The sequence below is a fragment of the Vigna angularis genome, chromosome 1 (genome assembly GCF_016808095.1).
Source record: "Vigna angularis cultivar LongXiaoDou No.4 chromosome 1, ASM1680809v1, whole genome shotgun sequence".
Taxonomy (NCBI): domain Eukaryota; kingdom Viridiplantae; phylum Streptophyta; class Magnoliopsida; order Fabales; family Fabaceae; genus Vigna; species Vigna angularis.
Genome location: NC_068970.1, coordinates 27798481 through 27825337, shown reverse-complemented (window position 1 = coordinate 27825337; position 26857 = coordinate 27798481). Strand labels below are relative to the sequence as shown.

The 26857-nt window shown below is 31.0% G+C and overlaps 2 protein-coding genes across 2 annotated transcripts; both read right to left on the bottom strand.

Moving 5' to 3' along the window:
• Window positions 1-6314: 6314 nt before the first annotated feature.
• On the bottom strand, window positions 6315-10094 carry LOC108342202 (PI-PLC X domain-containing protein At5g67130). The gene is made up of 9 exons (XM_017579924.2): window positions 9930-10094; window positions 9790-9855; window positions 9578-9700; window positions 9351-9488; window positions 7966-8064; window positions 7540-7843; window positions 7104-7327; window positions 6787-6873; window positions 6315-6703 (listed from the first exon to the last, which is right to left on the bottom strand). Exons 1-9 carry the CDS (start codon window positions 9933-9935, stop codon window positions 6545-6547), a joined length of 1206 nt encoding a protein of 401 aa, XP_017435413.1. The 5' UTR covers window positions 9936-10094; the 3' UTR covers window positions 6315-6544.
• A 7811-nt stretch (window positions 10095-17905) lies between these two features.
• LOC108341384 (PI-PLC X domain-containing protein At5g67130) lies at window positions 17906-23030 on the bottom strand. The gene is made up of 9 exons (XM_052873136.1): window positions 23008-23030; window positions 22870-22935; window positions 22602-22715; window positions 22385-22522; window positions 22196-22285; window positions 21756-22059; window positions 21453-21676; window positions 21249-21347; window positions 17906-18115 (listed from the first exon to the last, which is right to left on the bottom strand). The coding sequence occupies exons 1-8, from the start codon at window positions 23011-23013 to the stop codon at window positions 21282-21284; spliced, it is 1008 nt and encodes a 335-aa protein (XP_052729096.1). The 5' UTR covers window positions 23014-23030; the 3' UTR covers window positions 17906-18115; window positions 21249-21281.
• Window positions 23031-26857: the final 3827 nt, after the last annotated feature.

Below are 26857 nucleotides of genomic sequence, written 5' to 3'. Positions count from 1 at the left end.
TTGTTTCATTCAGATAGAAGTTATGTGTTTCCAACTTAGATTATCAATTGTATAATCTAAGAAGCTTTCTCAATATAATATATGGGTATTCTTTTTCTTCTTAAAATTTACTTTCAAAAGAAGCTTTCTCAAATGTACTAAAATTTTCAAATTTTTTAGAATGTTTTTAAAAGTTAAAGGTGTAAATAACATTTTTTGTTTATTTTACTTCTTAGTTAATGTGTAGTTTTCCATGCTTTATTTGGTTTGTTTTCAGAGTTTGAGACGCTTAAGGTAAGGTGTTTTAGCTAGTTTATTTATAAGTGTTGAAATTTATTATTCAAATATATTTGAAATCTGTAATTTAAAATGATTTCAAATTTAAAAATAAATTATACAATTTGAATTCATAATAATATTTTTAAATAAGTATTTTGAAAAGAACTTAGAGATCCTATGATATGAAATTTAAAATTATAATTTTAAATTATACGATCGAACAACATAGTGAGGTGTTTCATTTTAATTCTATAGTTAATTAAAGAATCCCAAATTTGGTTCATGCAAGAAGTCATTTCTATCTCATGACAACCACTTTCCCCACCTCAGGGACCAAGTTGCACGAACCCCAATCCTAACTCCTCTTTTTTTAACATTTGTCAAAACATTGCTACATAATTCATTTATTTTGTCCCAATTTTAATTTTACACGTCATTTAACCTCACAGTGTCATACAATGACAAGAATTGGACAGGTCATTATGTTTTGCCTAGGGGACACCTGCACCATTACATTTTTTACGTCATAAGCAAAAATGATTAACTTGACCCATTTTTACACAAGTTGGGATCATTTTTAATTTTTTAACAAACGTATAACCACTTTGAACATTTTTCCTCTTTCGAGGGACCAAAAGAGGTATTAAGCCTACGTGAGAAACATGAACTAAAAATGAAACAAATATGGGAGTGTCAAGAACAGAAGAAAGTGTAGAAAGCAAAATTGGGTCAACCAAAAGCCCTTTTAGACAAAACAGGGTGAATTGAAAGTGGTTGGTGTGAGGCATGTTCTCTTGATAAAGACAAAAAAAAATTGTGAATCTCTGGAAGTAGGGAGAAGTAGAGAGAATTGGGATGGTCCATCTGGTGTGAATTCCGTAAAAACTTTGTAATTTTATAATATTAATTTATAAATTTTATATTTTTTATAAATTTCATTAGTTACATTCATATTTTTCAAAATTCATTAAAACTATAAATAACCATCTTCAATTAATATGGTTTAAAACACTTTTCCATGTTAGCATTGAAGCTATCTTTTTTATATCTTTGAATCGAGTTGTATGTCCGTGACTAACTAATAATAATAATACTTATTATTATTATTATTATTATTATTAATAGTAGTATTATTATATATTATTATTATTATTATTAATTTTATTATTATTATTATTATTAATTTTATTATTATTATTATTATTATTATTATTATTAATAATAATAAAATTAAAATTGGGTTAGCCCAAAGTCCTTTTAAAAAATTTAACGTTTTATATAGTTTAAAGATCATATATTAAACGTTTTATATATTAAATATATTTTGTTTTCTAAATGGTGTTTCTATTACAAAACACTAACCGTAACAACATACAAAATCTAAAGAATCTTATATGCAAAACGTAAGAATTCACCTATGAAAAGAGTCACGTAACTAAACATAAGTGTAGGTAGAAAGAGAGGTTGCTAAGGGATGGGCCACGATCGTTTAACGACTACACACATCTTATGGACTAATGAACAACACTAACAAAAGATAACTGACTACGTATTATTCTAAAATCCACAATACAAATAAGAAAACAAGGTCTAAGAGAACCGCTAAGAGAAAAGTCTTTATAAGACGCACCATTAAACGGTTTAGCTATTTAATGTGAGTCTTGCTAAATGCACTCGTGGCATGCCTAGTTAAATAAGGTAGACGAAATCTTATCAAAAGAAGATATTTTGGATAAATGCACTAAAAAGGACAAATCTTGTTCCAAAAACACATGATAAAAGATGTCTTACTAAAAATGCTCTTGAACTCAACGAGTATCTATTAAACAAAGTGTTGTTAGTAGAAGTCTCCCATAGGCTAAATGATACCATGTGCCAAACGTGTTTTCATCCAACAATGAAGCTCTCATAAAACATTTGGTATCTTCACTAGAAAGCTCAAACAATAAAATCCTACCTGAACGGTAGAGAATGCGAAAAACGTTAAATGTCATTAAATGTTCAATGTTCAAAACTAACAAAAGTAATAAAAGAAAGAACATATTTGCTGCATGCATATATACTCTACCTTCTGCAGATTGCCTATTACAAATGTCAACCTACTCTATCAAGTACAAAGAAATAGATGTTAAAGACAAGAAGACACTTATGGAACGATCATCTCATCAAAAGTCACGCCAAAGAGATAGTACAATATACTTTTGATGAAGTACTAAAAAAGTAAGTTTGCTTTGACAAAAAGACATCAACCTATGACTGCCATCTATGACAAAGCTATGAAGAGTCGAATCTCGAGGACAAGCTTCATCTAACAGATATATTATCACCAAATCTTAAGGACAAGCATCATCCACCGGTTACATTGTCAAAAGGTGTATAAATAGAAGATCCTTAAAGAAGAAGAAAAAAACTGAAGAAGAGGATTGATTCTTATGAAATGAAAAGAAAAATCATCATCATGGAAGATCAAGAGTTCTCTTAAAACTATCTAGAGTCAGATCCTCTTGAGTAAAAAGAAAGAAAGAGAGAGAGAGAGAGAAAAACTTAAAAGATTAATGGTGAAACTAGTGTTGAGACCAGTAGTGGTTGATATTCGTTTTAAACCAGAAATGGTGAAACTTGTGTAATCTTTGTTAAAGATTAGTGGAATCCTTTAAGAGGTCTTAAGGAAGAAGTGGACGTTGCTCAGGTTGGAACGAACCAATATAATAGCGTCTAACAACTATTGTAGACCGTTTAACCTATGCAAAAGTCATTAAACATTGTAGTGAATAAACATTATTTTTCTAAACAACATAAGTATATGAAAAATTATATCTAGACTTATCATCTTTATTACTTCATGATTTGGTACACTTGCTATAATTTTGTAACATGATACAACTATAAGACTCAATATATTTTTTATCAAACATGGATTCATGTCTTATATCCAATGATCCTTTGTAAACATTAAAAGTTATTGAAAAAATGATTATGTAGTTGAATATTTTTCACTAAAATTAGTGTTTTAATTATAATAATTTTTTTCTCAAGAATATTAACCTTCTTAGAGTCCATAAAAACATATATACTCATTACATAACTTTGACCATGTTAAGCAGGTATTAAATAGTCATAAATTTAGTCTATGAATATCCTAATTTAGGATACTACTCTAAATTGTATAGATATTCCCTTCACAATAATTGTTGTCTTAAACCTTATTATGGTCCTTACCTTTGATAATGTACTATACTAAATTATGACTTTTCAAATGTAGAAAGTCATGTATTAACACAAGCAAACTAAAGGACTCTTACTTTTCAAATGTAGAAACTCATGTATTAACACAAGCAAATCAAAGGACTCTTCCTAAGTTCAACTTAACATACTTAAGATATTTTAATATAGTTTCAAGCATTACTAAAACTTTATTACTAGGATACATCATACATTATTTTAGTCAATAATTTATAAACACATTATAAACAAATATGAACAAATAATTGAAAAATATAAAGATAATAATATAAACAAATATGAAAGAATAATTGAAAAATATAAAGATAATAATAAAGTATATAGATAACTTCTCTTCATCAATGTTTGTTTAATTAAAATTTATTTATTTTTATGCTTTTTTTATATAAATTTCTTGAATTATAAGCATAATATTTAAAATTAAAACATAAAAGAATAATTCAAACAAAGGCTTTAAATATAATTTAATTAAAGAAACATAAAGAGAAATGGACTAGTATATAATTAAAAATAAATTAAATAAAAAATATAAATAAACTAAGGAACTGAAAAAGTATAGTAGACAGAATATAGTTAAATAATAAGAATATAAATAGTAAAAGGATCAATATATCATTAAAAGTAAAATTAAATAATAAAAACTTAAAAGGACAAAAAGAACCAATATATTACTAGAAGAAAAATAATGAGTAACAATAATAACAACAATAACAACAATAATAATAATAATAATTATTATTATTATTATTATTATTTAAATTATAAAAATAGTAAAAATAAAGTTAAGAAGAAAAGGACCATTGTATTATTTAAAATAAATTAAATAACATAAAAGAATTTAAATAAAATAACAAATATATAACTCCAAATAAATAAAATATACAGAAATTTATTAATATTAATATAAAAATATCTAATATCACTCTTCTTAGTAAAGTATAACAAATATGATGTGTTGATTTGATAATGGTGTGTACGTCTTCTCTCTATAGTTTTCACTACATTGCTTACTAACTTAGTATGATCAAAATGTAAGGAATGAATCAATCTTTAAGAAAAATTTGAACATTTTTGTATTTAAAAACTCATTTTATCTTTGTGAACATAATAATTGATTAAGTTAACTTTTTAATCTATTGTGTCAAATTAGACTAAACCTAAATTTTATCTAGTTATGAAGATAATTAATTAAGAAAAGTGAAATAATTTATTATGACAATTATATCAAAATGTATATTACAAATAATTAATTATGAACAATGAATAATTCATGTCAACTAAATTTAAACGTTCATTTTTACATATAATTAATTATGATTAGTCAATAATTAATTATTTTAGTTAAATCTAAAATTGCTTGTTTTCTAATATTATAATAGTGAATAAGTGATCGTCTTCTCCAAAACATTTTATGGGAATTGATTATGTGTAATTATAATGTAATTATAATTGATTATATTAATCAGCAACCATAAAACTCTTTTAAAAATAGATTGTTGTTATTTTATGAAAAAATATATTATATGACTTTCATAGATTTAACTTTACAAGAATGGTAATTGTTATATATATATATATATATATATATATATATATATATATATATATATATATAGTATAGTATAGTATAGACCGATCGAATTATCCTAAATTCATTGTTCGAGAGAAAATTAATCAATGTTAATAATCAGATTTAATCAAATTCGAGTGTGATTAGATCGATACTAATTAAAAGTCCATGTAAAAATCTATAAATATAAGTCAAATATATGATTGTTAAGTCTTTTACAATGCTTTCATTACAACATTAATTATTAAACCAATTAAATACTAAATTGCTTTAAGTGTAGGAATATTTTTAATATGTATATCCTATCGGTTAGAGTATCCAAATTATAAAGAAATGGGAAATGAGCAAGACTACTCTAAGTGAATTATCTCGATTCCATACACCAGAAACAATATTAAATGCTATAAGTTTTTCATTATAAATTTGTCATATTTTAAATGATTTTTTTTTAATTTGTATTGATATTTTTGGTATGTATGATTGGTAATTGAATGTTTTCATTATTTTTCTAAATTTTATTAAGAATATTTTAAGGAGTAATTTGTATTTATTATTCTAATTACATATGTTTATTTTAATTACATAATTTAAGATTTTTAATATAAAAATTCAACTCAATTTGTCTGAAAAGTTTGTGCCTTATTATATTAAATCTGTTATACTTGTTGTTCATTTATACTATTACACTAAATTTCTTATATAGTCAACAATTTAAGATGAATTTTCCTTGAAATTGTTTAAAGATCATTTTTCAATCAATTCACTCTCTTATTGATTTTTATTTTAGCTACTCTTTGTTTTACATTCCTTATTTAAAAAATAAATAAATGAACAATAATAGAAAGGTATTTATAGTTTTTTTATATCATATTTTATTTGTCCTTACCACTAAATTATCATTTAAGAAATATCTGTAGAGGGCAATCTTGATTTAACAAGTATAGTATATATTTGATATTTTACAGTTGTCTTATTTAGTCTTTAAAATTCAAGACTATTTTGATTTTGGTCCTTTATACCTTTAAAAGTAGTCTCCCAAAAAAATTTAAAATACAATTTTAATTACTAAACTCCAAATTTCAAAAGATTGAAATAAATTTTTTATATCTGTTTTTAATATTTTACATTTAATATTTTTTATAGACTAAAACAATTTTTTTAATTTAAGCGACTAAATAAAATCCTTGTACTTTTAAAGGACGTTTAAGTTCAGTCTCACCTGATCACATTATCTAAGGTGCAAAGTATATATAAATATATATAAAAGAAAAAGTCTGTGGTACATAAAAAAGGGTTCTTCTTCAACACAACTGATGACTAACAAATATTAATTAGGGAGTGACTATAAAATTACAACTGCAATTTCCAAAGTTGCTCTCAAAATTCAAATAACTGTAAATAACACCATTGCACTGCACCAAAAATGGTTTCTTCACACACTTTCTCCTACTTATATTCAAGGGAATTGTCTATTCACAATGCCACAAGCATGGCCCCAAAAACAGTGGTGGCAAAACACCACAACAAATCAACTTGCTTGCAATTTCCAACACCAAAGCTAGTGTCACCTGCTGCTGCAGGAGGAGTTGCTTCAGCCTCAGGTACCTCACATGCTCCAAATGTCATGTTAGCCTGCAAAAATCCAAATTCATTACTCTATCAACAACCTCTAGAGAGGGAGAGGAAAATTTTGTCACATGTTGATTGCTGCAAACCTTGCAGGTGGCAATGTTTTCACATCCGCACACTAGATGACCATTAGCAACATCTAGTGCTTCCAAGGCTCCTGCTCCATCACTTCTCTGAAACATCAATGTAAGAAAAAGTTTACTATGCTAAAATTAACCTATGTACAAATCAGTTTGTCAAAACTGTCATAAAATTTTAGTTTTAACTTTGTATAAGCTATTTTTATCTTACCAAAAAAAATCCCATTCCATTTTTTTTTTGCTCTTTATTAAGGAAAAAATTGGTACAAATAGTTGCTCATTCTATAAGTTGAGAATACCAATCATGGCTAATATTGTAATACCTTGTAGAAGTCAACAGCAATGAAATTAGGCCAACGTTTGCCAGCTGCTCCATAGCATGTATTGACCGTATCAAGCAAAGGACTTGAATTGTCTTTGCAAGACTTGGTTACATCAGGAAGATCTCGAAAGAAGTTCACCAGAACTAATGATCTTGAAGTTGTATTCATAGATGGTGACTCTGCACGATTTGGACATGAACCAACCTTCATTCCGCCATTTCCATCTGCGAACCCCATCAGTATTCGCCATTTTTAGTATGCTTAAGATTGGTTATAATTTAGTATGATTCAAACAAATTTACGATTTTTCGTGAAGTTTAATCAATAATAAAGTTATATTTAAAATAATGCCTTAGAGGGTGTGTCTGACATTTCTCTATCCATAATTTTATTTCCTCACACACGGTAAACATAAATTATAGGAACTTGTACTTACACTGGTTTTCTACTAAATATCGCCATTCATAGGCTATCCCTTCAGAAGATTCCTTGGATGCTTTTGAAGTGAAGACAATTAAACGCTGATTCTTCTTGATCATATCATCAATTGTTGGCCAGTTTCCACCATTTTTGGGCATTCTAGACACTGGAAACCAGTATTTTCTCAGTCCAGCAGCATCAAACACCTTTGTTAGGCCTTTTGGTGATGTAACGTAATCCTCAATGAAAATGGTAACAATCTCTGATGGGTTTGCCTCCAGAAATACTAGAATCTCTTTCAGAACATTAATGGCAGGTTGCTGTATTGTTCATATTTCAGACAACTATTGATAACCAGATTTCATGGCCACAGAAAAATACAACTTTTTAATTGCATTATCATTAATTCCTATCACCAACAACCAAGCTATTTCTTACTTACAAAAGCTGTGTAGTTGTAGCACTGACCACCAAAAGAGTGACACAGCCAAACATCATTCTGGAAGTCATACATGTCAAGCATCAACCCTCGTACTCCATTCTTCAAAACAAATGTGAAATACAAGAATAAGGTGCCAAAATTCTAGAAGTGAAATCATTTTAGATTCCTTTTACGTGAAATGTGAAATGTAAATTAAAAGGGATAACTTCTCTTTCATCCAATTTGTACTATGTATCTTAGATTGTGGGAGTATTTTAAGAATGAGCAGTTCTTGATCTCTATAAAAATTGGTGAGTAATTCCCACCAAGTTACCAATTGTTGTCAAGTCAAGCTATTCAATGAAGTTATTTTACTGTGAGAATACAAACAAGATGAGTTTACTGTTTCACTTGGAAAAAGGTTTGAACTTTGAGCCGTTCCTTCATCTCTGTTCTACCAACTCTAAACGTGTCATTATAAAATTATTAAAAAATAAGCAGCGTTTCACACAAAGGCACTAACTAATCAAGTTAAACTAGAAACAAATTGTAATATTCAACCACAGGAAAAACAATCCTGATTGTTTAGTAGATTAATATATAATTCCCTCATGTAAGACATTCTTTGTACCTAGGAAAACAGATAAAGCCATCCTCATCACTGGTGGGCTTGAACAATGCAAGCATCTCATTAAATAAATTAAACTAGGAACCACTTGAACTATTCAACCGTGTAAACAAATTCTAGTAGTTCAATTTATTCAAAATACAAAATCTTGGCCTGTTTTCAATAGGGATTTATCCTGCAGCAAGCAACCGTATAGCCAACTACTTTCTGACTTTTCAGTTTTAAAGAATTGAAAAGAAACATAGTGGGGACCTTATGTTCTTTGCAATGAGCAGAAGGCAGAAACGTTACTCTCCCGGAATGTAGAATGGACACAATGAGAGACACGACAAAATATCTCCAACAACTGCTTAAAGTTTCAGAAATCTTTTCCTTTCTTTACTTAAACTTCTCGGGAATTCAAAATTTTTCAAGTATCCAAATACCACCATTATATAAGAGCAATAAAAATAAACGCTTATTAAATAGTTTGACATTTTAATCCACCAATTAATCAAAAATCATTTTCAATATAAGTTGTTAATAAATTTATCTTATTTCAGACTATGTACAATTTATTATAATTACAAGTGTTTACAAGCTATTTTCTATATATAATCTTTTTCATGACAGCTGTATCATTTAAGTGAATTAATAACATTATTTTGATAAATAATTAAATAAATGGTTTTCAATTGGTTGTATAAGTTATATTAAGTTGCCAGTGGATGGAAAAAATAAAGATGTAAGCAAGTTAATATAAAGTTTGTACAATTAAAGAAAAAGAAAAACAACCCACATTAAGTTGGCTAGTGATGGAGTCTTGTTGATTGGTGGGAGCAAGAATAACAGAACCCGCCATTGGTTTCTGACCCAAAATCGCAAATGAATTATGCGTCGTCAGCCATGAATACCGATTGAACGGCAACCCTTTTACCTGTTCAAAAACTGAAAACTTCATCACCAGCACTTTCAAGTCACAACACAACAAAACTCAAAAAGCCCAACCACAAAAAAAGGTGAGACCTTTGAAGTGGGGTTGATGGGTTGAATGCGAGTGCATCTTGGTCGCACGTTCCCATTGGCCACGCACGTTTCGCAGTGCAAACCCGAGTCGCAGTTCCTGTCTGCTACGCATGTTTGTCCTTCCTGTTGAAGAGTGTGGAGTTGAGAGACAAGTTTATCGAAATTAGAGGCAAAAAGGGTTATCGAAAAGCATTAAAGTTGTTGGTTTATACCTTGAGAGCGAGTGAGGAGTGGACAAGGAGCAAAATGGCGAAAAGGGTTGTCGCAAGTGTTGGATTCTGCGAGAAAGAAAGAGGAAAGTGAAGTCTGTGTAGAGGAAGAACAGAGGATGAGGAAGAAGGAAGAAAGATACCTGCATGATGATTATTTGTTGTGCTGATAGGGTGAGAGGAAAGATGAGATACTGTCACACTTTATCTTTCAGTTACAAAAATTGAATGCGAAATTTGAATTCCAAAGAGTACAATATGTGAGCAAGACGTGTGAGCTGAACGTGAACCTTTTCACATCATATTTATGTGTTATGGTGTAACTACTGATATTCTAACTAACCTACACCACTTTTATAAGAGGAAAATAATATGATTAAATGGAAACCAAGTATTAATAAGATAATGATAATAAAAATGATTTTATACATGTAAAAGTTATGTAACACTTATGTTTTGTCTGATTAGGATATGTAAATTGAAACATTGTTTTGCAGGTGGCAGGAGGAAACATAAAGGAATGTAACTTTATTTAATGGAAAGCGCAGAAAATTTATTTATAAATGTGATTAATTTGCTTGAATTAATAAGGGTAGGTACGTTGTATTTAATGCAATGTGAAACCTAATGTTCGATGTAATTTTAAAAGAATATTCTTTTATTAAAACAATTAATTCAGAAAATAATAATAATTTTATTTATTAAAAATATTAATCATTTAAAATTACTGTTTATTACTTTTTTAATAAATAATAAAGTTTAAAAAAAATTAAACATCAGATATAGTAATTTATTAAACAATCTTCCTTAAATTCATTATGTTTTTCTTTATGTCACACTTCAATTTTTCTTTCAAATTTTCCAAGTCATCACAAACCAATTAGATTACATGTTACTATAGACCCTTATGATTGACTGGTAAGGGTAGTAAAGAAACGAGCGAAAGACGTTCAAGAAAACGTCTTGGAATCGCTCAGTCCGACAACAACAGTTGAACACAATTAAGGAGCAAGAAAACGTCTTGGAATCGCTCAGTCCGACAACCATTGAACACAGTTAAGGAGCAATTAATGTCGTAACGGCTACTGTCGAGCGGTTAAGATTTGTATTAATGATTATTAAAGAGGTAAATTAATTAGTCAGATTCAAATAGAGGTTTACTTTTGAGATAAAATGGGACTTTTTGACTTTTGATTACTCATGATAGACCTACTAAAAAAATTTCTGAAGTAGCGTCGGAATATCTTCTGCAGGTCACCCTCCATTCGGTGTTTGGTTAACTGAAGGAGAGGCAGGATGGTCGGCAGGAAGACGTTCGGTGGAGATTCTCGTCCCATTTCAGCATAAACACTACATATACATAATTCTTACACATCATTTCGAATCAATTCCCATCAATTCTTAAATCAATCTCCTTAAACTCTTACAAATAGTAAATAATTTCTACCAAACAAAACATTAGAGAGAAAGTATTGGTATAAAGTGTAAATGAAATACTTTGAGAAAATGCTATATATACTAGTTGTGAATAATATTAGATAAGTGTTACATAATTGTGAATCTCTATAATTTTATATATGATTTTTGTTAAAATTACATGATTTTTGTTAAAATAACTTTTTGTTATATAAAATATATAGTAGGTATTACTTTGTATTATGACATTTAAGTTAAGTTGATATTTTAAAATACATTAATCATTTCTCACTACATAAAAAGTACTATTAAAAAATATTGTTAAGAATATGCATAATTTTAGATACGATTATTAATATTTATCATCATTATACATAAAGCCATTTAAATGACATCGTGTTATGAACAACTTTTGATGAATTCGTTCAAGTACTAATAAAATTTATCAAAAGAGATTTTGTTTATTTTGTGTGCTAATTTATTACTTTATAAGACAAATGTACACATGATCTTTAAAATTATTTCTTACAAGGTCAACAAATTTTTTTTAGAAAACTAAGGCAATATAGTGGTTACAAAAATTAATCTTATGTTTACATCAAACTTTTTTTGTAAGAATGTGTTTAAAATTTTTCTATACAAAAAAAACTTTTCTGAAAAGATAGAATTATGTACAGATAAGTTGTGTACATAATTGTTCGTCATATACTTTAAATAATGGCTAAGTTGTGTACATAAGTTGTGTACATAGTTGTGTACATAAAAACTTTTGCAATGGCTAAGTTGCAAAAACATCAAGTTGTTCATCATATACTTTAAATGAAAGTGGAAAGTAATTTTTGATAAGTCAATGTTATGTACAGAGAAGTTGTGTAAAGAAATTATGTATATTTAGTGTTGCATAAAAAACACTTAATCATATACATTGTCTGACGGGATAGACCATAAATAAAGAAGACAAAGACTAGTAATCCTCACAGCGACTCTAAAACCATTTGCAAAGACTTTTTTTCTTTTAATCTTTATATAAAAAAAATCTTTGTGAAGAAGATATATTGTTGGTGCTTTCAAGCAATCTTAAGTCTTTTGTGTGTGAGGAAGAATATTGTTTGTATTAATAGTCATCTAAAAAAGTATATTCAAACTTGTATTTGTTTTAGGATGTTAATCATTTTTTCCTCGGAATGGTTGAGTTCCAAAGTATATTCAATCTTAACAAAGAATGATTGCATTATTAGAAATATATCGTCTTAACAAAAAATATGACATTTCAAATAATACTCATATTTAGTTAGGCGTAACTAGATATAAAGAGTACTAATATTTATATATATATATATATATATATATATATATTCACTATCAATTATTTTATAGTTATATAATTATATTGATTTCACATGATAAAAAAATATTATTTTATACTTGTTTCATCAAAATATTAATGAATTTGGTCTTAAATGTTAAAAAATTTAGTCTAAAATATAAGGAATGTGAAAAGCTAAGCATTGAATATTGAAATTTGTCAAACATTAATAATTTTAAATTAAACAATAACCACTAAAATATTAATAGTCTTTTGTAGCACTAAGTTTCTTAATTCATAAAAACAACCTTTCCTTATTCATTTTCTTCCTTCTGGTGAATGGGATTCTCTTAATAATACTTTGAAAACATTTTTTTTTATAACATTTTAACATCATTTGTCATTTTGTGATTGGTCCATGTTGGTGTTTATGATTATTATTATTGATTGTAAAGTAATTTTGGATCAATCACAGAATGATACAGATGTTAAAATGTTGTCAAAGTATTATTTATGTCTAAGTAGTTACATAAAGGACCTCCTAAATTCCTATTATGGTCTTTAAAATTTACTTTTTAATATGAGGCTATAATTTTGTAGTAGGTTGTTTATGTTTTGTATGTTGGATATATGATTAATTGTGTGCTTTGTTGTGTTGTTAGTCTTTTAGTTTACCGTTTAATATTTAATACAAAAAATATTTAAAAATAAATATAAGAGGAGATAATACTAATAATTTATAAGTATTGAATCTTGAATTGTCCAATGGGACAGTTTAAGAAAATTAATAATTCTTTTTATAGTTTATTAGTGCATATAATTTTTAATATAGATGTCTTAATTCATGAATATATTCAATTGTATTTTGCATTGATGTTCAAGTGAATATTTAATTATGGTTTATAATATCAAAATTTCATGAAATTTAAGATATATGATTTAAAATTTACATGTACAATAAACTAAATTTCGTGTAACCATTATTATTCTTATTATTATGTTTCGGTGTAGATGTTTTCCAGTGTGTCTTTGTTGTTCCTGGCTGTCTGGGACGCTTGCTCTTCTCCAATTGTTGTTGTTCATACTCGCCAAAGGAGGGGGAAGTACCTGCAAAGATACTCCGACGCTCAAGTCAGATGTGAGTTATGGAGCCTCAGCTCTCAAGAGAGTGATTATGATACTGCTCTGAAATATTATTTAGGGTCTCTTGAACATAGAAAGAACGTACCTCAGCTCCTTTCTTGTCATTGTATTTATAAGCCAAATAAAAATAAGCTTACCTAAAAATGTGGTTAGTTACTCAGAAATATCTTAACCGCTTAAAATATCTAAGATATTTTACCTAATAAATATCTTACTACATAACATGCCCCCCAAGTCCGAGTTAACCGTTCTGTTTTATAGACGTGGTAACTATAGGACTTATGAGTTTGAGGGAGGCTGTATTCGCTGTGGTAGGGAGCGTGTTTCTGGTTGTTTCCCATGTGTGGACTGAACGACGGGTTTTATGGGTTTTCTTTCTGCTCTAGACTGAGCAGTTGGACGTTTTAAACGAAGGATGACCGAGCGGTTGAGTTCGAAGGACCAAAAAGATGCGAAGCCGAACGGCAAAAAGCTGGAACGAGTGAGGCCGAACGTGAGGACATGTATGGCCGAGCGTTAGAGGCTGTATAGCCTAAGGTCATAGAAGCTGAATGCTGGAACGCTTGAGGCTACGGACGGTAGAGGCTGAGTGGCATGTGAGGCCGAATGATTGAAGCCAAGCGGACGAACGTCATTGAAGCCGAATGGACAACATCAGTGGCGTCGAACGGCCGAATACTTGAGCGTTCGAGGCCATGGATTAATGATTGACGAGCGGTTGAAGCAAAGGGGACGAATACCTTTGAGGTCGAAAGGCCGAATATCAGTACGGTAGAACGGCCGACTGCTTTAGTGCTCTTGGCGATGGTCGAGCGGTTGAGATCAAAGGGCGAATACCTTTGAGGCCCAATGACCGAATGTTTGAACGCTCGTGACCATGGATGGTCGAGCGGTTGAAACCAAAGGGCGAATACCTTTTGAGGCCGAACGGCCGATTGTTTGAACGCTCGTGGTCGTGGATTGTCGAGCGCTTGAAATCAAAGGGCAAATACCTTTGAGGCCGAACGGCCGACTGTTTTGAACGCTCGTGGACATGGATTGTCGAGCGCTTGAAATCAAAGGGCAAATACCTTTGAGGCCGAACGGCCGACTGTTTGAACGCTCGTGGACATGGATTGTCGAGCGCTTGAAATCAAAGGGCGAATACCTTTGAGGCCGAACGGCCGACTGTTTGAACGCTCGTGGACATGGATTGTCGAGCGCTTGAAATCAAAGGGCGAATACCTTTGAGGCCGAACGGCCGACTGTTTGAACGCTCGTGGACATGGATTGTCGAGCGCTTGAAATCAAAGGGCGAATACCTTTGAGGCCGAACGACCGACTGTTTGAACGCTCGTGGACATGGATTGTCGAGCGCTTGAAATCAAAGGGCGAATACCTTTGAGGCCGAACGACCGACTGTTTGAACGCTCGTGGACATGGATTGTCGAGCGCTTGAAATCAAAGGGCGAATACTTTTGAGGCCAAACAGCCGACTGTTTGAACGCTCGTGGACATGGATTGTCGAGCGCTTGAAATCAAAGGGCGAATTCCTTTGAGGCCGAACAGCCGACTGTTTGAACGCTCGTAGACATGGATTGTCGAGCGGTTGATGTTCTGGGTGTTCTAGGGCGAACAACTACCAGAGGGAGTGTATCCCTTTTTTCAATGCTCCTGGGTGTTCTAGGGCGAACATCTACCAGGTCTAGGAGTGTTTTCCCGGTTTTGAATGCTTCAGCATGGACGAATCTCTGGTGTCCGCCTATGCATGTAAGATGTGCTTATCTGCGCTGTAGAATTAGAGAAAAAAGAGTAGCGAGACAAACCAATGCATTTACAAGGTTTGGAAAATTTAACATAAAAAACAGATTATGTTGTAAGGCCGATCGGTTTAGATAGTAGATCGCTCAGTTTTCGGTTGACCGTCTACTGTGACCTGCATAAGATATATAATATATAAAATATAGGTGAGACCGTTCGATCGCGATTTAAACCTGACGGTCGAACGTCAGTAGGATCGAATGGTGGAGCGGTCGTGTCGATGGATGGTCGAGCGGTAGAGGCCGAAAGGCCGAACGTTAGTAAGGGAGAGTGTTGGACGCTTGAGGCCGAACGTCAGTTGCACCGAATGGCTGAACATCAGTAGGGTCGAACATCCGTGAGACCGAATTCTGGAACGTTAGAAATCAAGGAGACTGAGTGCTGGACGCTGCCGAACGTCGGTGAGGCCGAGGTGTCGAACGTCAGGAAGCTGAACAAGAGTATGGCCGAATGCTGGAGAGCTCGTGTCGATGTATGGTCGAGCGGTAGAGGTCGAGTGACATGTGAGGCCGAACGTGAGGACTGTTTGAACGCTCGACACATAGGTTGTCGAGCGGCCGAGTGGCACGTGAGGCCGAGCGCTAGAGACCGAACGTCAATGATGAGCGAAGTGTCAAACGCTCTAGGCCGAACAGCCGCAAGAACGAATGCTCGAACGTGTGAGACGCAAATGGCCGAACGATTGAGGCAAAATGATGGAGGCCAAGCGTCCGAACGTCATTGAGTCCAAATGACCAAATTCTGAAATGCCTCATGCTGAAATTGCCGAACGTCAATGAGAGCTATTGGCCGAACGGTTGAGGCCAAGTCGCCGAACGTCATTGAGACAGGTGGCCGAACGTTGGGGCCAAGCTGCCGAACGTCAGGGGGGCTTAATAACCGAGCATCATTTTGGTCGAATGACCGAACGCTGGTGGAGCCAAGTGTCCGCATGCTGGAGTATTTGAGGATGAAGAACCGACAATGGAGTGCGGCTCGTTCTTGGTGGTCGAACAGGAAATGGTCGTACGACAATGAGGAAGATTTTGCCGATCGGTCACGATACACACTCGGTTTTGTCGGTCGACCAAGATGGACGACCTTGGAGTACGGCTCATTCTTGGTGGTCGACCAGGAAATGGTCGAAGGTCGTTCGGAGTTTGAAGTTTGGGGAATAGAAATTGGGTTGGATGACGTGGAGGCAGAATCGAACGACGCGTGGATGGCGTGAGTGTTGCGGAAGACGTGGAGAATGGGTCCGACAAGACGCCGAAAGGGTTTGTCTCTAGGTGACAACCGTCTTCTTCTCGCCGCTCTGTCAAATCTCTTTTTACCCCAAAAAACCCTAGAATCAGTCACACTACAGAACGGCCGATCATGAGGTTGTCGTCGACGGAAGCCGCGATCCAAGGTGATCGAAGACCATGGAGTCCCCAGGCTTGGGATGGACTGGCGGATTTGTGGTGGCCTTGTTTGGCGGTGAGTATTTAGGTTGGGAAGAAGTGTTGGAGACAGCGCAACTTGGAGATGCAAGTGTTGCCGCTGGTGAAGGCGGCGCTTGTCTGAGTCGAGGCGGCGGTGGATGATGATTTCGCCGGTGTAGCGAGAGTCATGGTCGGAGAAGACGCCGAGCCAATTGTCGTAGCAATTGGTGCTGGTCTGGGAATTGTATCCTGATAAAGACGACGTCAGTGGTGGCGGAAGAAGGAGAGAAACTCGCCGGAGGCTCCATTCGGTCCGGTGATGACGGTGGCGTCAATGGCTCACGTTGGCGAATCCCGGGGACAATGCAGCGGCTTCATCTTGTTGGAGTAGCCTTATCCGAAGAAGTGACTCATCGAGGCCGAGGCTCCTCTTGTGGCTTCTGTGGGATGGCACTCGGTCCCACGGTGGGCGCCAAAATGTTTCGGTGTAGATGTTTTCCAGTGTGTCTTTGTTGTTCCTGGCTGTTTGGGACGCTTGCTCTTCTCCAATTGTTGTTGTTCATACTCGCCAAAGGAGAGGGAGGTACCTGCAAAGATACTCCGACACTCAAGTCAGATGTGAGTTATGGAGCCTCAGCTCTCAAGAGAGTGATTATGATACTGCTCTGAAATATTATTTATGGTCTCTTGAACATAGAAAGAACGTACCTCAGCTCCTTTCTTGTCATTGTATTTATAAGCCAAATAAAAATAAGCTTACCTAAAAATGTGGTTAGTTACTCAAAAATATGTTAACCGCTTAAAATATCTAAGATATTTTACCTAATAAATATCTTACTACATAACAATTATTATTGTAATTATAATTATAATCATTATTATTATTATTATTAATATTATAATAATAATAATAATACTATTATTATAATAAAAAAAAATAATAATAATTATTATTATTATTATTATTTATTATTATAATTATTATCACTGAGTTTTTATGGTGAATCCTAGAAATCGTATAGATTAATTGAACACAAATAATAAAACGCTCTTAAAAGACATAAAATTTAGTCTTTATTCCAAAGAAGAAAATATATGAAAATGAATTCTCATGAAACACGAAAAACAATTTATTGGAGAAATTAGAAGTAATGTATTATTGTATTAAATGCATGAATTGAAAGTTAACTTAACATGTATAGAGAATAACAGGCTCCATTTCCCTTTGTAATGCAAGAATGTCTCGAGCTTATATTTACACCTGAATTCAAAGAATGAAAAAATATCAATAGTAAAAATTATTCCATTCTAATCTCATTCTTTATTTAATTTAGACACATTAACATAATAACAAAATAATAATAATAATAATAATAATAATAATAATAATAATAATAATAATAATAATAATTCTTTGTGAGAAATCTTCTAATAACACTAAATATTTTTTCTGGTTTCTATAATTTTGGGAATGTGAAACAAGAAAGACAAATAAGAATTGGGTTATTACTAAAGATTTGGGTTAAATATGTTTTTAGTCTCTTAACTATTAAGAGTTTTTTGGTTTAGTCTCCCTTTCAAACTTTGGTTCACTTTGATTTTTGTTCTTAAAGAAATTGTAATATTTCGTCCTCCATGACCAACTTCTTTTCTGACCTGGTTAATGGTATGCCATGTGTAAGACCAATTCTAATTTTGTTTCTGACTATAATTAAAATTAAAAAAAAAACAATAAATTGTAGGATCAAAACTGGAATCCCTTCTCTTCTTCGTTCATGGATTCATCTTCTAAAAATACTCTTTTCTTCTCTATCTTCAACCAGTCATGGCCAACTAACGTTCCAAACCAATTTCAAGTTACCACCCAAAACCCAGACTGTTCCAACCTTTCCCATTACTACGCATTAGAAAATAATCATACCAAAACATTCCAGTTTTAAATGTATAAACCCAATATAGGAACATGTATCATATCATTCTTATCTTCTCCCTTACCCCTATACAATTATTGAAGTACTCACTATTTTCATTTTATAAAAACACATTTAACAAACCATAAATCCGTTCACAGTTAGAACAAAGGACATAGGTGAAACTATTATCCAATCAATTAACCCATCAAGATAAAATAACCCCTCAAACCTGGACACTTTGCTCTTCCTCACTGTTTTACCCTTTCCACCAGGTTTCGTAGCTTCACACATTTCGCATTCCAGTCGAATAACTTCCTAACTTGCAACTCGTGCCTCATAAAATCTCTTTCTCACTCTTAAGTTCTAAACCTTTGCTTTGATGCCTCTAACCCTCATTTGCTTGGCCTTTTATAGGCTTCCTCCATCACCCCGAACACAATTTTTGAACCTTAGAATTAATTCCTAGGATTCTTCTTCTCCTTTACTCCTTCGAAACCCCACCTTCCTTTCCTTTAATTCCCATTCTCATTACTCTTCAGAACAATAAAGGTTGTTGATCTCCCTCACACAAGTGATTCCTAAGGTTTTGCTAGTATTCTCTGGAGGCACCGCCTTCAACGGTGTGCTCAAGAATTTCACTAATCGCATTGCTTATGTTCTTCCTGTTTTCGACGATGGTGGAAGTACTGCGGAGATTGTTCGTGTTCTCGGTACAACGTTTTGTTAGCTGGAGAAGGGGGAAGAAATGTGGAATGCCCTCCACCCTAATTTTTGGGAATAGGTTTAGAGAAGGGGGAAGGAAAGAAAAAGTAAGTGAGAGTAGAAAATATATGATAAATTTTGTGATTTGAGTTGATGATAGATGAAAAAAAAAATGAGGTCAAAATGAGATGGAATCATGGTCACAAGAAAGTAAGTGTAATAATTGGAGATGGACTTGGTGTTGGCGATTACTGGTTGAAGACGAAGAAGAAAAGAGTGTTCCATAAGATGAAAGAGATTGGAGTTTTAATCCTACAATTTAATTATTTTTCTTTTAATTTTAATTAGAGTTAGAAAAAAAATTTGAATTGGCCTGTACGTCAGAAAAAAAAATTAATGTCATTCGTCATGAAGAATAAAATATTACAGTTTTCTTCAGAATAAAGATTAAAGTGAATCAAAGTTTGAAAGAGAGACTAAACTCAAATAAACCAAAATTTGGAAGAGAAATTAAACCCAAAAATACTTAATAGTTGAGATACTAAAACATATTTAACCCAAAAAAATTGTATAAAATTATTTTTAGGTGAACTTAAGTTTGTGAAGTGAATTGTTTTGATATTCTCTGTGGTGAAGTGGATTAATTCACTTTTCATTTATATCTTGAAATATAAATAGGGTGTTGACTTTAAGAAAAAAAATATTGAAAAGTAAAGTTAAATGCTTTTATAAATGAAGTGAATGTTTAGTTCAATTTTTTGAAAATAAATATTTTTATTATTTTTTAAACACTTTTTCATAAAAATGATTAATTTTTAATAATTAACTTTAGCAAACATAAAATAACATAATTCAGACTTAATTCAATTGGAACATTGTTAAACTAAAAATGGTAAAAATTATTAGGACAACCATAATCAAGATTACGATATGCTCATCAATTTTATTCTTGTATTCTCAGTTTATTTAATTATTTATATCTCTAAACAAAAATTCCAAGGATAAACTTTCGTGACTAAGATTCATTTGAAGAATGCTTGATTTTAAGCTAAGGGGTACAAAAACTACATTGTTGTAAACAAAAAAGTAAATCAAATTTTAATTCCAATAAACAAGCAACTTCACATCCATCACATACCCTTCTAGAAAAACTTTCAAGTGAATTTTAGATATTACATTAATTTGTCTGAGTTTATGATGCAAAAATTTGATATGTTTGTTATACGAAAAGTATGTTTTACATAAATATACTTATTTTAAAAATAACAAAGTATGATACGTAATATATGTATATTGAAAAATTATAAAATTTTTAAAAAACATAATAAATATATAATTATTATTGTGAATCCAAATTAAAATCAAAGCGTATGTATTAAAATTTTTAACATAAAATCATATATATTATTATCACTAATATATTGATTTATATATTAGATAATTTATTGAAAATATTAGGAAAGTATTCCAAAATTTATATATATACGTCGATACGAATATACGTCAACTCAGTGAGACAAATTAAAGTATACTAGGTGCGTGAGAATAGACAAACTTCTAGCATATATATTTTTAAGGATCATGATATTTTAACAATTTTTTGACAACCGATTATGTGTCATTATTTTATTGGTTCGTATATTTGAAACAGACTAATCACAAGCTATCAGATATGTTATTGTAAAAAAGTTGTTAAAGAGATTTTTTACTAATTTTAAGTGTGTTATCCTTCATCACATGCATAAAAAAATAACTTAAGTGAATTCATTCGTTGTATACCTATACTTCCCACGATGATTGCAATGAGGTTGTTTATGACTGAAGCAAGTTTTCATTTGCCACGTCTAATGCTTGAGGAGCTCCACCACCGTCACTTCTCTGGATGTTTCAGCCACGTATAAGTTCCATTGAATATATATGAATATGTAGCTTATAATTGAGGCCATTAAGGAAGTGGTTTTCAAAGTGCTATAAAAAGTTTACCTTGTAAAAGTCAACAGCAACATAATTAGGCCATCGATTACCTGCAGCAGTGAAGCACATATTCATCATGGTCATCAAAGGAGAAGAGTTATCCCTACATGCTTCCTTAGAATTTTTGACATTTCGAAAGTAGTTCATTAAGACCAATGACTTTGTTGTTGTGTTCATTGGAAGTGATTCAGCTCGATTTGAACAAGAACCTCCTTTCATGCCATCATGTCCATCTACAATATCAAAACTGGTATAAATTATTAGACCCATTTAATTATAGAATTTGATTCCGAAAGAATGTGTGAAACTCACAATGATTTTCGACAACATAATTCCACACAAACGCAATTCTTTGGTAATCCTCCTTAGTTGCATTTGAAGTGAACACAATTAACCGATGATTCCTGCGTATCATTTCTATGACTGTTGGCCAATCACCACCGTTTTTGGGCATTTTTGACACTGGAAACCAAAATTTCCTCAGCCCAGCTGCATTAAAAACTTTATTCACACCATTTGGCGATGTTACATGATCCTCAATGAAAATGGTGATGATTTGTGTTGGGTGTGTTACGAGGAATGCCCTGATCTCTTTTAGAACATGAATGGCAGGTTGCTGTTAAATTGTACCTCGTATTTAAAAATTATAGGACCCTTAAGAATGTCAAACAAAGACATGTTTAAGCATTACCAAATCAAACAACACTTTAACTTTGAAGTGGTGATTGTGAAATTTTTACAAAATGCCTTACAAAAGCTGTATATCTAGAGCACATCCCTTGACATAGCCAAACGTCATCTTTATAATCACTCATGTCCAACATCAATCCTCTTACACCATTCTGCAACAAAAAATGTCTAACAAATACTATGAGCATATGAAGTTGTCTTAAAAATCTGAAACGATATTCATTACTGTTTTTGACATTTACTTAACATACCTTGAGTTGGTCTGTGATGGAATCTTCTTGGTTCATGATGGCCAAAATTGGAAAACCGATGCTTGAATTCACTCCCCTCCATGCAAATGAGTTATGAGTTGTAAGCCATGAGTAATGGTTGAATGGAAGATCCTTCACCTGTACATCATTCACCATACTCTTAATTATACAAAATTTATTGAGAGGTACAAAACAGGTTGATGAACATGGTAAGGACCCTTAAAATAGGACTTTCAGTTCGAATTCGTGTACACCGATTTTTCGAGTTGCATTCTATGCACTGCAATCCCATGTCACAGTCATTAATGTCTCGAGAACATGTTTCTCCCACCTATTCAAACAAGTTTCACACAATAACCATGATTTTCATATATAAGTGAAGGAAGAGATTGAGGTTAAAAATAACTGTAACTAGAACAGGTTTACAGTTATTTTTATGAAATTTTATGAAAATACCAAGTACTAGGAGAATATATTCTAGTTACCATGAGAACAATGTAGCAAGCAAATACAAGACTTGTGCTGATCAAAGTAGCGATGAGAAGGTAGTTCTGCAAAAGAACAAAGATGAAAGTTTGAATGTAAAGCAATATGCAGAGGAGAATCTTAACATTGCAATGTACCTCCATTATTTGCTATTCTATGCATTACTTACGCAACCAACCAATTCATATATATATATATATATATATATATATATATATATATATATATATATATATATATATATATATATATATATATATATATATATATATATATATATATTTATTGGAAATGAAACTTCATATATTTGAATGGCTACATATATTTTAATCATATTTCGATTGTCGGATAACATTAATTTGTCTAAAACAGTTCCAAAGGGTTTTGGTCTTATGACATAGCAAAAGTACGTTCAAAAAATTTAAAACAGTTGAACCAAACAATAACGTCATGATGGTGACCCAAGAATAAAAAGAAAAAAAATAAAAATGACTATAAAACGTGCATTATTCAATTATTATCATATGGCAGATCTACAGCCTAGTATTATTGCAAGATGTTCCTCTTACGGGAATAAAAAACAAAAAAATAGAAGTGGTTTATGCAATTGTTCCTAACTCGATTATGTAGAATATACTAATTAAAAATGAATTATTATCACCTCTATATATGGGAAAAAATTTTGTTCTAAAAAATCTTGTTTGTTGTAATGATGTGTTTATGTATTATTTATGTTTATATTCATGTCTTCCTTTTCAGAATAAATGTTAAATTGAAAAAATAAAAAAGAAGTGTTTTTCTATCTTCTGCGTTTAAATAATACAATATTCATCTGTGTAGAATGTTCACAAGAAAAAGCATTTTAGATTTGATCAGATGGGTGAAGAAAACAGTAGGATTATTAAGCATGATACGTTCAAGAGGAAAAGAAGAGTAAAATGTAATTTGAATATTAGAGTTTTAAAGGAGAGAAAAGGTGTAAACAAATGCTCAAATTAATTATATGCACCCTTGTATATGTGTAAGTTTGATATATTAATTAATTAACTAACTCATAAATATTAAAATTTGAAATGTTTAACCTTCGAGAATATAGATTAGCCATTGAAATTATGATTTTACTAGAAGATACATTGCCGAAAGAGTTATTTGCATTAAGATTTTGTAGAACAAGGATGGCTATTTTTCACAAACAAAATAGTACAATAATTTCGTTATAAATGTTTGATTGACCAAAATCGACAAACGTTTAGCTCGAAGATTCAATTACGAGGGGACGAACAATTATTGTTTGCAAAATAATTAATAATATCATAATTAACATGTTTGGTTATAAAAAAATTGAATGTCCTTGTGATTTTGGTATAGCTTATAGTAACAGGTTTATAGTACATTTTCAAAAGACTTGTTGGGCCAATTTAGGTAATTTTAGTCTTTGGGTCTAGCGGGCTGATTTACTTGTGTAGTTTTTTTTTTTCAAAAGAAAAATATTTTACAATCATATAAAAATATAAAAAATAGTTTGTATATAACGTTCATATAAAGTTTATGTTAGGGGCATAATCTATAATTATCGTTTCTATGAATTAAAATATCATCTGTTTCAGTATGGATGTTATTATTTGATATTTACTATATTTATAACGTAAGGGAACCTATAAAAAATATGAATTAATTTTAAATCTTTATTTTTTATTTTTTAATATTTAACTTTATTCTAATACACAATACAGTCCAGATAAACTAGAAAATTAAAAAAGAAAACAATGAAACTCGTGATGGTCCTGGTCACTGTGCATTAGGAGCGTGGGATTATATTTTTCATATTGAACTAAATTAAAGAGTCAAGAAAAAAAATTGTGCTAATCTAATTTAAATTTTATTATCTATCATTTGAGCATGACTCATAATATACGTAGCAAGTAATTGAAATTAAGATTTCTAATTTGATTTAGCAACATAGAAATAAAAGAAGTTGTGAAAGAGTTTATACATAGTTATTTAATCTCGTGAAAATTATTTATGTTTAAAAGAAACCTGGAGATAGTCTTTGTTTGAGTTGAGAATATCTACAATATATTTTACAATTTTTTTAACCTATAAAATGAGGTTATGGTTAAAACTTTAGGTCCTCTTTATTAAAATTGTGATACCAAGTTAAAAACAATATTTATTAAAGTTGTGATAACAAGTTAAAAACAATATAGAGTTGAATATTTTTCGTGTTACTATCACTAGTGATTTACTTCACCTAATTTATTTTTGATAATGAATGACTTCATAATAAAAAAATCACACTAACCGTTTTGTAAATAAAAAAAAATGATTTATGTCGTAGGTTTGAGTATTTGACGTGAAACATATAATTTATGTTGGATTTTGTAGTGTTTGACATAAATTATATATTTTACATTGATAATAGAAAGTCTGATGTAAATTTCTTTTTATAAATTAAAATCATGGTTCCTTCTTCATTTTTCATTATAGAAAAATAACGAAAATGTTTTTGCGAGTTATGATCGATCTCTAACAGCCAAATGATGGTGGTTTAGGGATTCATTTATACATTTTTGTTGGCTTTTGCTACTCTTTCCATTTTCATTTCTAACCATATATGGGGAAGTTTAATCATAAATTTGCATCAATGTTCTTTTTATTTGGTTTCTAATGTTTATTTATAAAAATATATTGTATAGTAAAAACTTTAGGTTCTTTTTACCACATTTAAAATCAAAATCGAACTTTGGTTCTCACGTTGTTTCATTTCTATCACTAAAAAAACTATAATAATATAAATAAATAGATAAAACTACTATGTAATTAAAGATAAATATAAGTAGTACATAATTGGAAATAAATATAAATAAATAAATACAATGAGATTAGGAGCGTCATTAACATAAATATAAATAATACAAATATAAATAAATAAATATAATGAAATTAGAGACTAATAATATATTAAAATTATTTTTTCCCTCTTTTTCTCCTCTTTGTTTTACTTTTCTTCTCTTTTGATTTTCTTCTCATGTTTTCATTCTCTTTCTTCCCTTTCTCCTTATCTTTTTACGTAAATCTCTCCTATTTATAGCCATACTTAATTTTTTTATTTACTTTCATTATAGGTATTAATTACTTTCAGATTTTTAACCAACCACGCTTATAAATTAGTACGAGATAAGCTCCTACCCCCTTCCATTTTTTTTCTTTATGTTATTTAAAGATAATAACAAAATATTTATATAATTTATAAAGAGTAGAATGCTTATGTATGAAAAATATTACATTATAAATTTTTATATGTTATAATAAGTCAAGTGGGTTGAGTCAATCAAATTACACTTGGGATGATATACTCATAACTAGAAATAATTATGTTATGGCTATGACCTATAATTTTAGTTTAGTGGTAAGTGTTTGATTTAACAATTAGTATTAGAGTTAAGGTCTTAAGTTTGATTTTCACTGAAAAATTGTTTAGAGAGAGACTATTTCATGTTCCATATATATCTCTTGGTGTAGGCCAATGAGTTCAGTCATAATCAAAGAATTTGATTTTTAGTAAAACAATTGTAAAGCAAAATTTTGTTATAGAATGCATCAATTTCCCCATGGTGTAGGTCAAGTGGCCCAAGTTATAATCAAATCATGACATTTAAAATGGTACACTATAAAAAGTAGAAAGAGGCGTGTCCTAACTATCAACCATAACTTTTGGTCTAATGGTGAGCTCTCAATCCAATAAAAACAAGTAACAACAACAATAAGTACTATTTCGAGAGTAGTCACTCTCGAAGTACCTGAAAAACACTAGAGGGGGGTTGAATATTGTTAATGACAAACTTTTTGCAACCCTTCTAATATAGTACATTATCGAGCTCTAAAATTTTCTTTTAAAAGCTTAGACGCTTGACTTGATAAATATGAATAAACAATAGTAGTTTTTGTCGTGCTATTCATAATATATCTTGCAATGTTTTGTAAGAA

Coding starts and splice junctions, on each gene's coding strand:
- LOC108342202 (XM_017579924.2), bottom strand. Junction 7,328..7,539: donor ATATTTAGTAGAAAACCAGT/GTAAGTACAAGT, acceptor TGGGGTTCGCAG/ATGGAAATGGCGGAATGAAG. Junction 6,874..7,103: donor TTGCTGTTGACTTCTACAAG/GTATTACAATAT, acceptor TTGATGTTTCAG/AGAAGTGATGGAGCAGGAGC.
- LOC108341384 (XM_052873136.1), bottom strand. Junction 22,060..22,195: donor GCTCTAGATATACAGCTTTT/GTAAGGCATTTT, acceptor ACAATTTAACAG/CAACCTGCCATTCATGTTCT. Junction 21,677..21,755: donor TTATGTTGTCGAAAATCATT/GTGAGTTTCACA, acceptor TTGATATTGTAG/ATGGACATGATGGCATGAAA.